The sequence below is a fragment of the Schistocerca gregaria genome, chromosome 2, assembly GCF_023897955.1.
Source record: "Schistocerca gregaria isolate iqSchGreg1 chromosome 2, iqSchGreg1.2, whole genome shotgun sequence".
NCBI lineage: Eukaryota > Metazoa > Arthropoda > Insecta > Orthoptera > Acrididae > Schistocerca > Schistocerca gregaria.
In genome coordinates, this window is record NC_064921.1 from 519,111,953 (window position 1) to 519,133,225 (window position 21,273).

The following is a 21,273-nucleotide window of genomic DNA, read 5'->3' on the forward strand; positions in this document are numbered from 1 at the left end:
TTCACAGACGCTCTCTTATACATCTACAGTAGAGCCTCCAGTCCTGCGCACATTTTTAATCTGTTGCGGAGTTTAACAAAATGGGCATCCCATGGCATAGTAGAAGATTCATTTTGTGAACTTATAATAACTTTGAAATTACCATTTGTAAGAAATAGTACTCATAGGAATTGTTTCTATCCACAATGAGAAATAAAGGACTAATGTTACTCTCAAATATAATATGCACTTGTATTTTGTAGCTCCCTCTTTGTACTTCAAACTCATTGAACCTCTTAATCTGACAAAATGGCATTGTCTAACACTGTGGTTATTTACTTATTTGAGAGTATTACCCATAAATGACATCAGATATAATCCAATACCCTGAACAAAGCTTGAAACTTAATTAAACATCAGGCCCCAAAAATTTAACATTTCAAAGTGACAAATTATTTATATTACTTACTTAATGTTAAAATCAACAAAATTCACACATTTTTTCATAAACCAAGAAATAATGGATCAATGGAATGTCTGGTTCTGCTTATTTCTAACAATACTTTTTTGTATTTGGTTTGGTAACCACCACTGGACGTCTTAAGTCATGATCCAAGTTTACTCAGCTTTTAACTTTCGTTTTCATTCTACCATAGTCAAAGGTCTATTTTCATACCTCTAAGTTGTGGCAAATGCAATATATATTCTTAAGTGTTCTTTCTGTAATAATATAATCACAAACTTTTTGCTTAATTACTGGCAGTTCTGTTTCATGAAAATCTATATATAGTGGGTTGCTTTCTCAGGTCCAAGAAATTATACTTCCGCTTGAATTTCACTATTTGAAAATATTCCTTAATTCAGATAAACTGGTCTTACAACTCACATATTTACTTGACAGTTTTCCAAATCAGAAAAAATGTTACTATTACAATTTTTTACCGATGATAAGTGATAACTACTACCAGTAGATGAACAGTAAGAGAAATAAACAGAAGAGTCAAAATAGTCTACAGTGCTCTTGGTATACTAAATTACTTTTCAAAGTGAAGTTTTTGGTGTTCATGAAGTTGAGCATTTACAAACAGTTCATTTGGGATGTGGTCTTTTTACATGAAGGTCTTTCAGATCTGGGAGTGGTTCAATTATGAACAGAGAGATGCATATTGCAAATAACTAGGAAAAATTGCATTCGAACAGGCCTTGAAGACCCAATGGCACTGACCGACCATCATATAATCATCAGACCATTGGTGTCACTGGATGCGGATATGAGCAGCATGTGGTCAGAGCACAACTCTTCCATTCGTTGTCAGTATTCATGACTGACTAGGACAGACAGGAATTCAGATAAATAGATTAGGGGGTAGACTAGAATGAAAGACCTAAATGTGATAGTGATGGAAAAAAATGAGAGGTGAGGTGAACAGTAACCAGGAAGATGGGTGGCAAATGGCCAAAGGAAGGTCTTTTCTGGATTCTGAAAAACAAGAAAAGGCTGATGAGACAAATTAGTGGTAAGTAGGTAGAAAAGTAGAAAAAAGTAGCTAAGAGAAATAGGGATTTATATTGCTGAAGGTAGCAATGCCTGGATATACCTAGAGGAGGCTTTTGTCCTAATGGGAAATTGCTATTGCTGATGATCTGCCGTATATTAGAATCTACTGTAATAGTAATAACAGTGATTATCAAAAAATAATAATTTAGAGTGGTCACTAAATCTTCATCAAAACTATTTAGTATTTACTCCTCACGAAGTTTGACTTTGCCTCTCAGACGTAATTGCTCCCAGGTTGGGAACCCCTGGTCTAGCAAATGACAATACATGAAATGTACAAATGTTTTTAATCTCTCTCTCTCTCTCTCTCTCTCTCTCTCTCTCTCTCTCTCTGTCACACACACACGCACACACACACACACACACACACACACACACACACACACACACACACACAGAGAGAGAGAGAGAGAGAGAGAGAGAGAGAGAGAGAGAGAGAGAGAGGGGGAGGGGGGAGTGAGAGTGTTTGTGTTTGGTTAACAATATTTTTCAGTAACTCTTTTTTTTATGTAAATGTATATTACTGAACTATGTATAATAACAAAGCTGTCTTAGCAATTTTTGCAGTACAAACAAAATAAATTTTGATGCAGTCAACATTAAGTTCATATATTAAAAACAAAGATTCCAAGACTTACCAAGCGGGAAAGCGCCGGCAGACAGGCACAATGAACAAAACACACACACAGAATTACTAGCTTTCACAACCGCTGGTTGCTTCTTCAGGAAGGAGAGGGAAAGACGAGAGAATGTGGGTTTTAAGGGAGAGGGTAAGGAGTCATTCCAATCCCGGGAGCGGAAAGACTTCCCTTAGGGGGAAAAAAAAGGACAGGTGTACACTCGCACACACACACACACACACACACACACACACACACACACACACACACACACACACACACACAGACACACACACACACACATATCCATGCGCACATACCCATACTTGGTATGTGCGGATGGATATGTGTGTGTGTGTGTGTGTGTGTGTGTGTGCGAGTGTACACCTGTCCTTTTTTTTCCCCTAAGGGAAGTCTTTCCGCTCCCGGGATTGGAATGACTCCTTACCCTCTCCCTTAAAACCCACATTCTTTCATCTTTCCCTCTCCTTCCTGAAGAAGCAACCATCGGTTGCGAAAGCTAGTAATTCTGTGTGTGTGTTTGTGTGTTTTGTTCATTGTGCCTGTCTGCCGGCGCTTTCCTGCTTGGTAAGTCTTGGAATCTTTGTTTTTAATATATTTTTTCCATGTGGAAGTTTCTTTCTATTTTATTTACAACATTAAGTTCAGTTTTATACCTGTCCCAACTCTTCATTTAGATCTGAGGTGTTGCATATAGCTCCCTGTTTTGTCTCTTCACAATATAACTCAAGATCCCATCCAAAGAAAAGAGAGCCAAGAAACTTCTGCAATTCTGGAACAAATTTCAACGAATTTTTTAAACTATCATCCTCACATTTCTGAACAGGCACATATACATAAACACTTAAACTTACATCCTGTTTTCCTCTTTCAGAACTAAAAAGTTTGTGCAAAAGCCAACACATATGATGACTAATTATCACATATTTGTATAAATACTGAAAACAGGAGAACAATAAAATAAGACTGGCAAACAAAGGCACAGTGTGATGAATGTATTTCTGGTTTTATAATACAGTTTAATTCTCTATCCTTTTATTAAAGTTATTCACACGCATAGCTTCCTTTTTAACAATTGTTCTTTAGCTTTGTGTTTACATGTCTAGTTTGAATCTTTCTTAAATGAACAATTTTCCAAAACATGTGTTCTTTTGTCCTGTCACTGGAGATCCTCCTCCACATTTTCCAGCTTACAAAGTAAATTTGAAACATGTTCTTCTTCTTTCCTTTCTTCATTGTTTTCAGTATATTTTATATTTCTCATCTCAGACTGATCTGTTAATAGACTGAGTGAAAAGTCTCCCACATGTGCAAAACACTATTATTTTCTATAATGTACTATGTCATTAAATGAATATATTTATAATCCATTCTCTTATTTATCAACAACAGTTTCTCTGCATGCTTTGTGAATGTATTTTTTATATATTACAAAATCTTAAACATGTCTGTGATTCAGCAACTGTGTAAATTCGAAGAGGTTGAAAAATCAGCCAAGCAGTTGAAACCAAAGGTTTATTTACTCCTTAACCTAGGTTTCAATATTTATAAAAATATCTTCTTCAGAAGGATTGGACCTTGTTGCATCATATAGTGTTAAGTTACATTAGCTGCAACTGAGTGGCTCTGGTCATATATAAAATTGATATGAAAAACAGAAACATCACATGCCTTGGTGTGAGACAGCAGCCAGGTTACACACATTGTATGTCAGAATAAATGCACAAATTTATTCACCCACTGCTAAAGATTCTTGTCTACATAAAATTATAACAGGAGTCCAAAGAATAAAATATTTGTGTAATGTAAGTATTCACCATGCCAGAGACAAAAGAAAGCTTCTGAGGAGTTTTAATATAGGGGGGGAGGTACTGGCAGAGGAAGCTGTGAGGCAGGCCACAGCCTGTAGGTGAAGTAATTATTGGTAAGTATAAAGTTGTGACTCCTGAAATTTTCCCGGCATATTTGTTCTTCTAATAATTTCCGGGTATGCAGCCGGATCCCGTCGACATTCTGCCACAATATTTCGGCCCAGAGACATCCGGCCATCATCAGGTGCGTACACAACTACTGAAGAGCGGTATTTATGCCGAATCTCACGCATGCGAAATGTCTGGCATCCTACAGCGCATGCATCAGGTGTTGACATGCGCGGCATAGCCAAGTTGTACGTGCTGCCCTCGGTGGTGAAAATAAAAGATCATCTAGTCATTGAGTATCAAATGACGCTGTCAATTCCAGCTTTCAGCTGGATAAAAATTGGAATCCTGTTATTAAAATTATACAATCACAGCGGAATTGACAGCGTCATTCGATACTCAATGAGTAGATGATCTTTTATTTTCAGCACTGAGGGCAGCACGTACAACTCGGCTATGCTGCGCATGTCAACACCTGATGCATGCGCTGTAGGATGTGACATTTCGCATGCGTGAGATTTGGCATAAATACCGCGACTGCACCTGGGCTCGTCAGTAGTTGCGTACGCACCTGATGATGGCGGACGTCTCTGGGCCGAAATATGATGGGGTACGCCTGCTGCAAATATTGTGGCAGAATGTTGACGGGATCCGGCTGCATACCCGGAAATTATTAGAAGTATAAAGTTGATTAAGGTGAGCAAGAAGGGTGTCAAAAGTTTGGGATCAGGTAGGCACTGACTGAGGAAATGTCCAGCAGCAGACACACCATATGCATGGGGGATGTTGGCATAGAGGGAGGTGGCATTAATGGTGAGAGATAAGGTGTCTGGTGAGAGTGGGATGGACACAGATTTCGGACACTCTAGGAAATAGTTGGTGTCTTTAATATAGGAGGGAAATCTTTGTACTCAGGGCACCAGGTGTTGATCAAATGAGGCAGATATACATTCAGTGGATGTTCTGAAGTCAGCAATTACAGGATGGCCAAGATGATTGGGTTTGTGGATTTTAGGAAGAGATAACAGGAAGGGGTGCATGGTTTGGGTGGGGTGAGAAGTTCTTTGGACTGAAGTGTTAGTCCTAGTGAGGAGCCTGAGGTTTTTAAGGAGAGACTGCAGGTCAGTTTCAATTACAGGGATGGGATCTTAATGGCAGATGCTGTATATAGAGGTGTCAAACAGCTGGTGTAGATCTTCACTAACATATTCCTGTAGGTCAAGTACCACATTGGTATATCATTTGTCTGCTGGGAAGGTAACAATGGAGTTAATGGATTTTAGGGAAAGCAGAGCCTGGAGTTCTGTAAAGGACAGGTTAGGGTCATGTTGTAGGGACCTGAGGAAAGGTTGTGAAGCAATGCTGGATGTGAGGAAGGCTTAGAAGGGATGATTCTGAGATAGTGGTGGTCAATCAAGTTGGGATCATGGTTGGAACTGTTCAAGACGGAGTTCAGTGTCAGGTATGCTGTGGGAAAGGTTTTGGGATTGGGTTGCAAAGTAATATTTCCAATTGACATTACATGATTAAATGCAGGTTTAGGGCTGAAAGTGAGAATCTTGGATAATACAGATAATTCAGTAGGGGAAAGTTCTTTAGATGAGGGTTTGAGAACACGTGTTGTGACTGGTTCTTGTGATTATGAATTATTATTGGTCTGGGAGGCAGTGGTGAAGGCTGTGGATGTTAAGGAGGTTAGCCAAGCTTGGTTTGTAGGAGAGAAGTGGTGGTGCTGGTGTGGTTGTTTAGGGAGCTGCACAGGGACAGGGCAGGAAATACCATTGTTGAGTAGTTTAGGAGAAGGTGAGATAGCTTTTTGAGATGCAGATCTGGCATGTTGTTGCCTGCCTCTCCAACCCAGGTTCTGGGTGACTTTTCTGAGCTCTGCCATTTTTTTGCTAAACTTCTCCAGGCCTTTTCTTTCACCCCTCTTCCTTACCCTTCAACCCTTCTACCAGAAGAAGGAGCCACCAGCTCTGAAAGCTTGCTTACCTAAAAACTTTCTTTATATGTGTGTACTCATGCTACTGCTTGGTGAGTAGATATTTTGTCTATCCAATTACTTTATACTGTCATAAGTTAGTTTAATATGATTTATTTCCTTTACTAGACATTTCATTCTGGACTAATTTTCCTTCTTGTTTCAACTGAATGTCACCACCATGTTCTAAACTGATAAAAAGGAGCAAACAGGTTTATCCAGTGTTGTGATACAAGAACATCACATCTACATTCCATTAATATTTGTTCCATAGGTCATGAATATGACATTTTGTAATGATGTGGAACGTGCCTGTTTTACATAAATTTTCTTTATTCAATATACTCTTTCTTTCTTATTTTTTATTTTATTTATTTATTATTTTTATTTCATTTCTCATTTGCAACCCACTTAGTAAATCATTACAGTCTTTCACAACCAAAGAAAATACTGGTCTAGGCTCTGAATCAACAAATGTTTTTCAGGAGAACATTTCTGTTTTTCAATGTTTCCTTTGCTTAAAAAGTAGCACAAATTTTTTAATATGATATTCATATATGTATGAGAAGGTTTATTGCAAACTTATTCAAATATAATAAAAGTTTGTAAAACAATAGAATTTAATGCTGTTTCGTCCAGTGTTTCTCAAAATTGTCAAAGTTTAACCAGAGCAATAGACTGTTGCAATGGCTAGTTACCGCTTGCAATAGTGCTGCATGAGTCAATGTCACACAGTTGCTCAAGCAACATTGACACGGTATCAGGAGCATCAGTGTATCAGGAAATCTGCATCCTGTTGCAGTGTGTGTATTATTTGTGAAGCCCTGCCCCTTCCTAATTCTTCAAAATAAATTTGCACATGACCTCAATAGCCCATGATGACCCCTATAAATGTAAGACTAACCCTACATATTCTAATAAACCATGTAAAAATGTTGACGTCAGCAGCAATAGTTTAATCTGCTAATCTAAGATGGCCTCATATTTTTCAAATGACCCAATAATTATAGCCCAAACGACCCACAGCTTCCACCTCCATGACATTTACCTTCTCATTTACCCCTATCCAGTTAACTAATACACTCAAATATCTCAAACTAACACTTGACAATGAACTAACATGGAAATCCCATCTATTAACCATACAAAAGAAAACCCACAATGAACTAAAATTACTAAAACTACTAACTGGATGAACATGGGGACTGCACCCTTCCACAATCTTCCACACTTGTAAAGCCCTTATCTGACCCATCCTCTGCTATGCCAATGTGGCACGGACTTCCACTCTTCTCTACTTTTACCACACCCTATACATCCTTGATCGCCAGGCACTGTGACTAGTCTTTCAGGTCCGCTTACCCTCCCTCACCTACATCCTCCAACAAGTCATAACATTCCCCAGTCTACTCTTCCATGTTGAACATCTCTGAATATCCTATGTTACTCATAAACTTGACACTTCCTGCCTCCTGGTTTCCTGATACTCTGCCTCACCTCTATCACCACATTCCTCCAATACTACACCCCCACTCTCTCCACATCCTCTCCCAATGAAACTTTAATCACAATCCCTTGAACAAGCATGTAATTTGCCCCGATACATAAGCTTGCTACCATATCTAGGATGTCTGTACCACCCTCTCCTTCTCTGGGGTCCCTTCCCCTCCAATTCTCTCTAGCCATTTCCTAGATCTTGGTTCGGAACCGCATCCCTCTCTACTCATCCCCTGTCGTTCCTCCAAACATTCACCCACACAAACCCCCACTTACACACTAAATTTAAATGCTACATTCCATCCTTATCCCTGGCACTCAACATCCACTAATCTCTTCACTCATCTATGTATCTACTTTAATCAGTCATAATATCGGCCCTTCCATTTTATTTTATGAAATTGTCTATCTGTTTTTATATATTCAAGTGCAACACTCATTTTCCATTCATCAATGTCTATATTTTAATTCATCACCAAGCCAACCTGTTATATTTTAACGTATGTAACTGATGATCTGTCTTTTTATTGTACAAAACGTTTATTTTTGTCAACCACCATGTCCAGCTTTTATATTATGTTTTAAGACTTTACTCTCATGTGGCTGAAGAGTGGCAAATTTTCTCCACTGACAACCCACCTCTTGCCCTTGTTGGGCAGTGGGTATGAAATGACAACAAAGAAAGAAGAAAAGAAAAAGGAATGACATATTTGGGGAAAAACCTTGTCTTATAATAATACTTAATGTCAAAGCAAGAACTTCCCTCGGGAATATTTCAATAACAGACTTATATTATTTGGCACATAATCTGTACAGTGAAAGAAGAGCCCTGAACAACTAAGGGGGCTTGACATGGCTTATTTGCATTATTAAATATTCAGTCATGTAACATGAGTATGTATATGTCCCAGTGTTGCCAAGACTCTAACAATGACTACTGTTTGCACCCATGTAGCTTTGGTACAGCAGGTGAAAATTGGCAACAGTGCTTTCATACATCAGGGCTCTTATTTTTCTGTATGATTTATACATAGCTCTTAGACCACCAGGCTATTTTACTTGGCAGTAAGAATAACAGATCCTAAATTTGAAGCAGCTGGAAAATGACACTGAGCAGTATTGGAAAATAACATTGAGCAGTATCAGTGATCCATGAGTTACACCAAGAAGATGGCCACTGAATTACAGCAAACATTGCTTTTATGTAATGAAAATTTATCAATACATTATGTAAAAAGTTCTGTAAAATGGTGTAAATGTTGCCCATATTTAAGACATTTTATGGCTTGCTTCAATGGGCCAAACATATAGTGGGTCCCTAAAGTATATGACTGTATGTTATGTCAAAAGGCAGCTAAATTTTGAATAGTTCTGCACATTCCCCTTCACCAACCACCAGACAGCTTACTGCAAACATCACTGGAAGTTTATAACAGCTCTCCCCTAGATTGCACAGTGGCTACATTTCTGTAGCAATAAATTTTCTTTCACCACTGAAGACATCAGCAGTTTGGTCCCTTAGGAATTCACACACATTTAAACATTTTTTCTTTCACTGACTTCCGCAGCAATGCCTTGTAATGTTTGTTACTACACATAAGCAGAGCACTTCTCCTCCATACTTCCCTATGGATATCTTTTTGACAATCTGCTTTCTCATGTAACATGCACTATAATTATGGTTAGGTGTGATATTAGTTTTGGTATTCAGAGAAATATATTCAGCTACACTTACCTATTGTAACATACAATGATATAGGTATAATGTAATTGAAGAGCACAAAGAAGGAAAACATGTCCCCCACTACTTGGAGGCCATTTAACTGTGGTAATGGACCCACATAATAATCTGCCACTGAAACACAGATAGAAAACAAATCAATGGCTAAATGTAAAATGTTGATATTAAACCTACAAATAAAAGGAAATAAAAATTACAGTATATAAATAACTCATGCATTCTTTATAAAAATTTGGAAGGATTAGTTTGATTAACAGCAAATAAAGACATTTAACTCTGAACTTTCCTACTTAAGTGGAAATTTGCAACCTAAGTGTGCACTCTTTAATAGTAAAATGAGAAAAAAAGAAGAAAGATGGCACATGCTGCAAAGAGACAGTATAGAACAATAAGACTACTGGAACTTATCAGGGTAAGGAAGCCATGGGATCATGAGAGCAATTCATCAAATGATGCAATCTTAAGCCAACAGTCAATAAATTGAATAAGCACAGAATTATGATAGTAATCCCACTCTTAAACTCATGACTCCACAAAATGAATTATAGAACCAGTACTACCCCCTACTTGATTTTTTCCCTTTGTGCACAAGATTCTACCAAATTCTGTTATCTACACTAATGTGCTAAAACAATTCAAGCACTGCCCACTACAAGACTGAATGCCACTTGCTGGTGTTGGGAGTGTGCGGAAGTATATAAAAGGCATGGATATGAATCAGGAATCATTTTAGTGATGACAAAAAGGAAAAACTGGAATAAATCAGAGGATTACTTTTAATTGTCTTGTTGGAGGCAGTATGCTGTTGTTTTTCTTTGACCTTTGAACTGACTTACGCAGCCAATTATAAAGTCATCTACAGCTTAAAGTGGATCCCAGACCGTTGAGCAACTTGGCATTTTTTGCATCAACGGACATTTCCAGATGTGAAAGAAGTGACAAGTGACAGATAAATATCCTAAGACTGACCAGAGATCAAACCCAAGAGCTTTAGAACCATAGTCTGTAACTTTACATTAGGGCCACAATAATGATAAGGCCCACTAGTGGAGAAATCCACTGACATAAGTGCTTTAAAAAAGGGCATATTGTTGTGGCACAGCATCTGGGGAAGAGCATCTTGGATACAGCAAAGCTGTTTGGCTGTAGGTGTGCCACTGTTGTGAGCATCTGCAGAAAGTGGCAGGGACTTATCTCTGGCATGCTCCCCATGAGACCCACATTTACAACTTACTGCCCACACACAACATTTTTAGTGCCCCTGCCCACTACACTCATTACTCATAGCAGTTAATCTACCAATTCCCGTAAGAGTTTGAACAACGTGACTGCATCCGCACTGAAGAAGATTATTGGCCAGTAAGCTTTATCTATATGAAGATGGTATCTATTCTTTTGGACATGTCCGGAAGAACAGATACCATCCTCATATGGAGTACAATGCTAGTGCAGTCACATGCAGTCTGAAGCACCTCAGCAAACACTGCTGAACATGGGGCTCTGCAGCAGATGGTCCCTTGGTGTCCCCCTGTTGACCCAGTGACATCATCAATTACAATTGCAGATGGGCATGAGATCACTGAGGATGAACTGTGAATCAATGGAAATGTGTCACCTGGTCAGGTAAACCATGTTTCTAGTTACATCTGGTTGAAGTTATGTCTAGAAATGCTGTCACCCAGGTGAACAGCTGCTTAAAACCCAAAATGCGCCCTGGATACAGACCAGCTGGGGCAGCATTATGCTATGAGGGACATTCACCTCGGCTTCTATGATACTTGTGGGAGTAGCTGAAGACACCATGACAGCCATGGACTATGTGAACAATATTGCAGACCACCTGCACCACTTCATGCTTAATTTTTTTCCCTGGTGATGATGTCATCTTATTCAACTGCCTGTGTCACAAGGCCAGAACTGTACTATAGTTATTTGAGCAGCATGATAGTGAATTGCCGTTGTCTCAGCCACCAAATTTTCCAAATACCTCCAGAAACCTATAAAGGATTTGTCCAATCCATGCCATGCAGAATCACTGCTCTACTGGTTCCAAAGGTGGACCAGTGTGTTATTACTAAACTAGTGCTCATAAAATATGGACTTATCTATGTTCATTTTCTGGCTTTCCTCTTGCACCACAAATCAGTTTCTAGCATATTCCTTTGTCCTGTATTTAGCCTTTGATATGATACTGGCAAGTACTGGGTGAGAATGGAAAAAGAACAGATAGTGACTCGCAGTATCTTATGAGCAATAGGCATGCACATAAATTAGGTTTGTATCTTGTAACTTAGATACTGGAAAGTACTGAGCGAGACACAAAGAATGGAAAAAGAACAGATATTGACTCACAGTATCTTATGAGCCATTGAGCAATAGGCATGCACATAAATTAGGTTTATACCTTGTAGCTTAGCCGTTGGACAACGATGTTCTTCAGAGATAACAAACAAACAAATACAGTAAAATAAACACAGCTACATTGAACCAGAAGAGTGGCATGACTGGTGTGAGAATTAATGTTGGGTAGAGAGTGACTGAGAGGAATAAAGAGGTGAGGGAAAGGGATAGTTGAAGGAATGGGAAGGTAAGGGCTAGGGGAAGAAGGGGCAGTGAGGGAAAGCGATTAGAATTTGGTGCCAGTGAACTCATCCTGCTGCAGAACAGGAAAGTTATACAGAGTGCTCAATAAAATAGAAGGTGTACACTGGAGGAGGAAGGGGGAGGGGTAAGGGTGGCAAACGAAAGAGGAAGACCACAGATTACTATACCTCTCATATGGAGATTGAGATGTAGTCAGGGGGGAATGGTTCCACTTGCTACAGTTCTACTCCTTAAATAACATTTTTCCCTTCATGTACTAATACTTGTGCTATAGTTATGTGAAATGACTAATTCATTATTCAAAGTGGTGTTCAAGAAACCTTATAGTTTAGTAAGTAATTTCATAATCTATAATATGGATGCCTAAAAACAATTTATTCCAAAGATTTATTAAACATTTTCAATATTTCTAGAACATGTGAAGTTGAGACTTTTAATGAGAAAATAGCTAGTGTTGATAAAATTCTGTACCTTAATCAACAGTCCATTAATTTCTCTTATCAGTAAACTTTCCAAAATCTATCTATCTAGTTATGTAGTTCCAGTTTTTCTGGTTACAAACATTCTCACTTTTACAAGGAAAGTATGCTGAGTTGATAATTATGTAAATGAGCCAGTTTTGGTGGGCTATGTCAATTTCCACAGAAGTATACATTATATTTACAACATATTTACTTTTATTTTGTCACTTTTTCATTAGCAAAAAATATATTTAAATGGACTTGCATATTGCTGAATGTAATTTTGTATCCTCTGAATCTGCTCTCTTTTGTGACAATAACTAATGTGTAACTCCATAGTTTGAAATTTATTCTTAGGCACATCTATAAATGTGCATAATGGACAAAACTACAGTGAGGCTGCACTTATGAGACATTTTGGGCAGTATTTCATAGTGTCTGTATTGTAAAAACTGCAATTTGTCTAAATCCAAGTATATCCACCAATACACAAACAACTTACTGTATAAATGTAAATATTATCTATGAGTTGCAAACAGTATTCCTCAAAGAGTGAACAATTCCATGTCAATTAGTCCATTAATAGTATACAGTTGATGTTGTTGTTGTCTTCAGTCCTGAGACTGGTTTGATGCAGCTCTCCATGCTACTCTATCCTGTGCAAGCTGCTTCATCTCCCAGTACCTACTGCAACCTACATCCTTCTGAATCTGCTTAGTGTACTCATCTCTCGGTCTCCCTCTACGATTTTTACCCTCCACGCTGCCCTCCAATGCTAAATTTGTGATCCCTTGATGCCTCAAAACATGTCCTACCAACCGATCCCTTCTTCTAGTCAAGTTGTGCCACAAACTTCTCTTCTCCCCAATCCTATTCAATACCTCCTCATTAGTTACGTGATCTATCCACCTTATCTTCAGTATTCTTCTGTAGCACCACAATTCGAAAGCTTCTATTCTCTTCTTGTCCAAACTAGTTATCGTCCATGTTTCACTTCCATACATGGCTGCACTCCAGACAAATACTTTCAGAAACGACTTCCTGACATTTACATCTATACTCGATGTTAACAAATTTCTCTTCTTCAGAAACGCTTTCCTTGCCATTGCCAGTCTACATTTTATATCCTCTCTACTTCGACCATCATCAGTTATTTTACTTCCTAAATAGCAAAACTCCTTTACTACTTTAAGTGTCTCATTTCCTAATCTAATTCCCTCAGCATCACCCGATTTAATTTGACTACATTCCATTATCCTCGTTTTGCTTTTGTTAATGTTCATCTTATATCCTCCTTTCAAGACACTGTCCATTCCGTTCAACTGCTCTTCCAAGTCCTTTGCCGTCTCTGACAGAATTACAATGTCATCGGCGAACCTCAAAGTTTTTACTTCGTCTCCATGAATTTTAATACCTACTCCAAATTTTTCTTTTGTTTCCTTTACTGCTTGCTCAATATACAGATTGAATAACATCGGGGAGAGGCTACAACCCTGTCTCACTCCTTTCCCAACCACTGCTTCCCTTTCATGCCCCTCGACTCTTATTACTGCCATCTGGTTTCTGCACAAATTATAAATAGCCTTTCGCTCCCTGTATTTTACCCCTGCCACCTTTAGAATTTGAAAAAGAGTATTCCAGTCAACATTGTCAAAAGCTTTCTCTAAGTCTACAAATGCTAGAAATGTAGGTTTGCCTTTTCTTAATCTTTCTTCTAAGATAAGTCGTAAGGTCAGTATTGCCTCACGTGTTCCAACATTTCGACGTAATCCAAACTGATCTTCCCCGAGGTCTGCATCTACCAGTTTTTCCATTCGTCTGTAAAGAATTCGTGTTAGTATTTTGCAGCCGTGGCTTATTAAACTGATAGTTCGGTAATTTTCACATCTGTCAGCACCTGCTTTCTTTGGGATTGGAAATATTATATTCTTCTTGAAGTCTGAGGGTATTTCGCCTGTCAGATAAGTTGATAAGTAATAAAAAGAGGGAAGTTTTTACAAGAAATTACTATGTAAACAAACATATGTCACTTCTCCTTCAGAATTGTAGAGTGAAAATGTGCCAAAATTATGTTGTCACTATCAAAATACTCCTTTGTGTTGCAGAATTACTAGCCTGTAATAAATATCCTGCGTGAATTCTTATAGACAAGCTTATCTTCATAAAAATATGAATGACAATAAATGTGGAAAGGTGTCAAGCTAAATAATACAGTGTTGCACCCACCATTTGAAACTTTTGAAAGATACAGTTATGCTGTTTAGGGTTGGCATTGCGGATAAACCTCTGCTCTTGCCCTAAGATACCGTTCCTAAATATAACCTCAAAAAGTTATCTAATCTATTGTCTTTATTTTCCATTTTAACAACTACAAATTTGTTGGTGAAATTCACACATACACAACTTCATCTCTGATAGTCCTTCGATAAATACTAATTGGACTTGTAATACCAATCAATAATTTACAACCAGTCCACAACCAGAGTCCTCAACCAAAATGCACAATGAATCCAAGTATCCACCTCTCTGTTACATGTCCACGAGTTGCAATATAATGCTTAATATAAACCCCTAATCCTGACCGCCCCCTCCCCCATCTGTCCCTGTTACCTTGATGGCCTTTTCCGCCTGCCACATCCTTTTTCCATCTGCCACATCCCCAGAACCTCCCTCCCAACACCCAACAAAACAAAGAATCCAAACTCACAACATCATTGTTAACCTATCTACCAGAACCTCAACCCTGCAGAAGTTTCAGCTGTTTACAACAAAGCCACACATTATTCACTCGTGCTGGAATGGTCAAAGCCATAATATCCTTCATCAAAGCCATACTATTCTTCATCCACTTTATTGCTATCTAACACATTTTTGCTGACCTTCTGACTCTTATGACCAAAATCAATTCAAAGTTAACATAGAATTTCACCTCCCTCATAATGTAAGTTGATCCAACAGGGACCCTCTGTCACTTCCACTCAAATAACCCCTGGTAAATTTACAGAAATTCCTGGCCTACATCATCAGTTTCCTTCCTTTCCTACATCTCTTTCCAAGGACACAAGCTCTCTATCAGAGGAATGAGCAACTATTCACAGTCTTAAAACATATCCAAACTTGATCATTCTCCTTGCAGACAAAGTCTCCACCAATGTGATAATAAACTGCAGTGGTTACCTGATTGTAGGTACATGCCAACTGTCTGGCTCATTCTCTTACAACCTAGTTGACCCACACCTCTAACCTAATGTCCACAGCCTAATTTCATATACCAAGGACATCAACCAATTACCTCAATGCCTCTGTGCCATCCACATTGTATGGCTTTTTTAACAGAAAATTTTTCCAAGTGTAGTATAGCCGTCTGTAGGGATGGGCAGTACCTTGTCCAATATGCTGATGATCTAATAAGGCCTTCATCGATACTTGCTACCAGTCAAACCTATTCCACAAACAGATCTCACAAGTAGTATGTACACACAGTTATAGTGCAACAATCATCTCCACTAACCAGCTGCACCCTGCTAGTTACCAAATTCGGCCCCGAGTGGGATAGTTTAACCAGATCCTCCATCAGGGTACTGACTTCCATTCACAATATCCTCAAAAATATCCTTGAAAAATCCATCATATCTCTTTCAAACTGGTATTCTGTTACCCAGACAGTCTCTGAAATATTTGGTCTTATCTGTTTCTCACTTCTATTTGCCACATGAGTCAATGATAAACTTCCTCCACTGCACCTTAATATGCCTTTTCTACACCTCTCCCCCTTGGTCCTCTCACTCACTCACCCTCAGAAAATTTCTCACACTCAACTGAGCCACAGCCCAAAACACTGCAGCTGTATCTGGCTGTTATGTGAGTTAGCTCTGCAGAAGACATCGCTGGAAAACCAAATTACAAGGACCAAATCTTGGTTATCTGTCTGATTCTGCTTAAAACATCAACTAAATGTGATTAATTATCTTTATTCTTTGTGTTTTTGTATTATTCACTCTCTTTGCAGTGTTTCACAACTTTTCTCTGCCCTACTATCCATCAAATTGTAAGAATCCAGTTTTTTAACATTTAAAGTCTAGTGATATCTTTTGTCTAGAATATAGTTTGTTAGATCGCAACAGCATCACAGATTTCAGTGAGTGACTTAATGTCACAAATGCTAATGCAAAAATTAGAGGGAATGTTTTGAGCTAAATTAAATATTGAGAGGATATTCAAATAGAGAGGAATATCTGAGGAAGCAAGATAGAAGTTGACAAACTGGCATAGACAGCAAAATATGAATTTCATATCCAATTACCACTAATAAAAGTGAAATATGTTTGCATATAATTATGCACAATTTGTTATCATTACAAAATACCCAGCTTTGTACTTAATATGCTACTCTTTAAATTGTTATCAATATTAATGAGAAGATATATCGCAACTACAGGAATAATGCCTCACTTGTCATTTTTCAGATTCGTGGAAGTCTGAATTACATAGGCAGTAAAATTCTCAATTAATGAATAAATTCACATATAATTCATACAGGGTGTTTAAAAAATGACCGGTATATTTGAAATGGCAATACAAACTAAACGAGCAGCGATAGAAATACACTGTTTGTTGCAATATGCTTGGGACAACAGTACATTTTCAGGCAGACAAACTTTCGAAATTACAGTAGTTACAATTGTCAACAACAGATGGCGCTGCAGTTTGGGAAACTCTATAGTACGATATTTTCAACATATCCACCATGCATAGCAACAATATGGCGTAGACTCTGAATGAAATTACCCGAAACCTTTGACAACGTGTCTGGCGGAATGGCTTCACATGCAGATGAGATGTACTGCTTCAGCTGTTCAATTGTTTCTGGATTCTGGCGGTACACCTGGTCTTTCAAGTGTCCCCACAGAAAGAAGTCACAGGGGTTCACGTCTGGCGAATAGGGAGGCCAATCCACGCCACCTACTGTATGTTTCGGATAGCCCAAAGCAATCACACGATCATCGAAATGTTCATTCAGGAAATTAAAGACATCGGCCGTGCGATGTGGCTGGGCACCATCTTGCATAAACCACAAGGTGTTCGCAGCATCATCTAAGGCAGTTTGTACCGCCACAAATTCACGAAGAATGTCCAGATAGCGTGATGCAGTAATCGTTTCGGATCTGAAAAATGGGCCAATGATTCCTTTGGAAGAAATGGCGGCCCGGACTAGTACTTTTTGAGGATGCAGGGACGATGGGACTGCAACATGGGGCTTTTCGGTTCCCCATGTGCGCCAGTTCTGTTTATTGACGAAGCCGTCCAGGTAAAAATTAACTTCGTCAGTAAACCAAATGCTGCCCACATGCATATCGCCGTCATCAATCCTGTGCACTATGTCGTTAGCGAATGTCTCTCGTGCAGCAATGGTAGTGGCGCTGAGGGGTTGCCGCGTTTGAATTTTGTATGGATAGAGGTGTAAACTCTGGCACATGAGACGATACGTGGACGTTGGCGTCATTTGGACCACAGCTGCAACACAGCGAACGGAAACCTGAGGCCGCTGTTGGATCACCTGCTGCACTAGCTGCGCGTTGCCCTCTGTGGTTGCCGTACGCGGTCGCCCTACCTTTCCAGCATGTTCATCCGTCACGTTCCCAGTCCGCTGAAATTTTTCAAACAGATCCTTTATTGTATCGCTTTTCAGTCCTTTGGTTACATTAAACCTCCGTTGAAAACTTTGTCTTGTTGCAACAACACTGTGTTCTAGGCGGTGGAATTCCAACACCAGAAAAATCCTTTGTTCTACGGAATAAACCATGTTGTCCACAGCACACTTGCACGTTGTGAACAGCACACGCTTACATCAGAAAGACGACGTACAGAATGGCGCACCCACAGACTGTGTTGTCTTCTATATCTTTCACATCACTTGCAGCGCCATCTGTTGTTGAAAATTGTAACTACCATAATTTCAAAAGTTTGTCCACCTGAAAATGTACTGTTGTCCCAAGAATATTGCAACAAACGGTGTATTTCTATCGCTGCTCGTTTAGTTTTTATTGCCGTTTCAAATATACCGGTCATTTTTGAAACACCCTGTATCTTATGTTACAATTTCTTTTTAAATTTCAGAGTCACATTCACTGACTCACTGAATACCTAATTCTGTTTGTTGAACAGTTATCTCAGAGACTATAGAAAGGCAGTGATTTGTCGAATGATTTCACGAACATTTTTTACTTGATGAATATGAAAGTATCTTGTAATATTTTAATTTTCTTGTGCAAAAGAAATTTTTGTCAGAATTAAAAGTAATGGATGAAAGCTGTGTTTGGTACAACACTTTAACAGAATAATGCAATTAAACAACTGCAAATGAAACAACTGCAAATACTACATTGTAAAAGTTCAGCTCCACCTGCTTGAGGAAGAAACAAACTAAAACTTCAAACTGTGCTTCAGTCTAATGTGTCCATCATTATCTCACCTCATTATTTAAATATTAATAATGACAGTTAATAAAATCATATATGTCTGTTGACTAACAGTAAATACATAAAAGAGTTCAAATATTTTTTAAGTTAAATATACTTGATTGCAATCATTTTACAACAACTGTATGATTACTGCTGGCAGTTATTTTTTCTAGTACTTACCATAATCACCAACAAGCTCAAATCCATATTTGAGCCCCAGACATAGAAAAACTTCCAGTAAGAGCAGCACAAGGAAGAACAGCAAGAAACCATTAATCGATCTGTAGATGAGAAACCAGACAAATTATATTTTTCTGAATTGTTCATTTTGTTTCCTCTGTGTTCAATGACTATTTCCTGACATGCTGAAGTAGTTTCAGATAAAATACTAATCATCCAGAAGGTTGTCATTATGAATGAAATATATTTAAAACTATAATCAGAATGTGTATGTTATGCGTTAGTTAATGGTCACAGATTATTGTGCCACTTAAGAAGCTTAAATTTCAGATGAGTTATGATTAACTAAGTACAGTTATGACATGAAATGTATTCACAGTTTTGAATATGGACTACCATTAGCTGTATAATTAAATGATGGCAATGAAGATTTGTGCTAGACTGGGACTCGAACACAGTACTCGCTGCAGTGCCTCTTCCTTCGGAGAGGCATGCAGTGCATTGCATTCCAATATCCTGTACAGAAATGTTTATTTAAACTTTACTCTTTTCTAAGTTTTTTGTAATGCTTCGGGACATTATATTTGTCTCTGACTTTAAAGAATTTAATTATCCTACAAATTCCATTTATTTTATTTGATCATAATTGGCATACATTTCACACTTTGGCTACAAAATTTTCTCATAGCATTTTATTGTCCATTAAACCAAGAACTGTTGTAATCTTTCATAAAAATCCAGTCATGAAAAAGAAAACACAAATTGTTTATCAATTCAACAATGTGACATACTCTGCAAATCTTATAAAAACTCAGTTTCAAAAGTTTGTTAAGTAATATATAATCATCTCTTTTCACTCTTGCATGCAGAAAAATATGTACAAAAGTTACTTTGATCACTAACTGTTTCTGGATTATTCTAGAACTCCAAGCTGTAATATATCAATGGGCTACACATAAAAAGTTGGGCAATCTTTGTTTCATTCTCAAGTGAGACAGTCTAAATTTTGATCTCATGTAATGCAGTCTTTGTTTTGAGCTGGAGTCTTTGTTTTCGAAGCTGCATAGTATGTATTGTCTTGGTATAGTGAACAGAGAGTGTGTCATGTATAATTCTTTGATTGAGACTGTGATTTACAATTGAAAATGCATCTGAAGTTTGATAAAGTCTTGTTCAGTGGAGGATGTTGGTTATTATGAAATCTGTGGAAGTTGGCAAGGAGGCTCTCTTTGGCAATGTGCAAAAAATGTAATGCATGAATTATATTGTGTAGTATCTGTGGATAGAAAATAAATCACAATGACAAGCAAATGTGGCTAACTACCTTCACTTATGCTTACAAACCTTCACCTAAACACCACTTCCTAGGCAACAAGAAGACAATGTTTGAGGCCCTGATTATATCAACGAAGCAAGAAGAATTTTAAATAGAGTATTAAATCTTTTCTATTCACTGAAACAACCATTTGAGAACTGTTTTTCTGCACTGCTGTTTCACACAGGTACAATTACACATTTAAACAACTGTTTTACTAGCTGAAGAAATGCAGTTTATTCTTATGAAGTTATGTAATAATTACATTTGAATGAGACATAGGGAACAGTAGTCTTGGGAACCTCACATAAAATAACGAAAAGCCAACCACTCACGTTTAGCAGACTGACGTGTGGCACATACATGCCATTGACAAACATAGTATTAACTAGCTTTTGAGCCAGGGTCAGTCCACTTTCTTTGGTTGGTATTCAGAGTATTATCTCTTCTGAGGTTTTCATCACTAGCATTCTCCTTTCATAGTGATACACCAAGCGTCTTTAAATATATTTCAGTTTTGCCATGTTTCTTACTCTACTGTAAGATTGTTGCCTGACGATGTGTCACACAAGTACAGTGATGATTTAAGTCAGTTTAGGAATAGCAGCTGCAAAGTGGTATGGGATGAATGTGAAATCTTTGGATTCATGAGTGTAAAACACATGCATAGCCACACAAAGTAAACTTTGGATTTATCTATAGCTGAGATGGAAATTCAAGATGTGTTGCCATTGGTGCTACATGATATAAACATATACAGAACTATTATGAGTAATTTTGTATGAACTCCAAATTCTAACAATAATATAATATGAAAGGGGTATGTGGAGTTTGGTATTTAAATTCATCACTGCAACTTAAGTCACTTGAGTACTATCAATTTCATATTAGCAAAAGTTATTGTTGTGATATTCTATCCACCTGAGAACTAACAAA

General features: G+C 38.0%; 1 protein-coding gene across 5 annotated transcripts in view; it reads right to left on the minus strand.

The window, feature by feature from the left end:
- LOC126329703 (phospholipid-transporting ATPase IF-like) overlaps positions 1-21,273 on the minus strand; it is a 613,381-nt gene that overhangs the window by 93,806 nt on the left and 498,302 nt on the right. For all 5 annotated transcript variants that reach the window (XM_049996202.1, XM_049996201.1, XM_049996200.1 and 2 more), the window contains 3 exons: positions 19,023-19,123; positions 9,311-9,430; positions 2,835-2,950 (listed from right to left, as the gene is read on the minus strand). In XM_049996202.1, the coding sequence (XP_049852159.1) occupies positions 2,835-2,950; positions 9,311-9,430; positions 19,023-19,123 (337 nt within the window). The remainder of the gene's footprint in view (positions 1-2,834; positions 2,951-9,310; positions 9,431-19,022; positions 19,124-21,273) is intronic.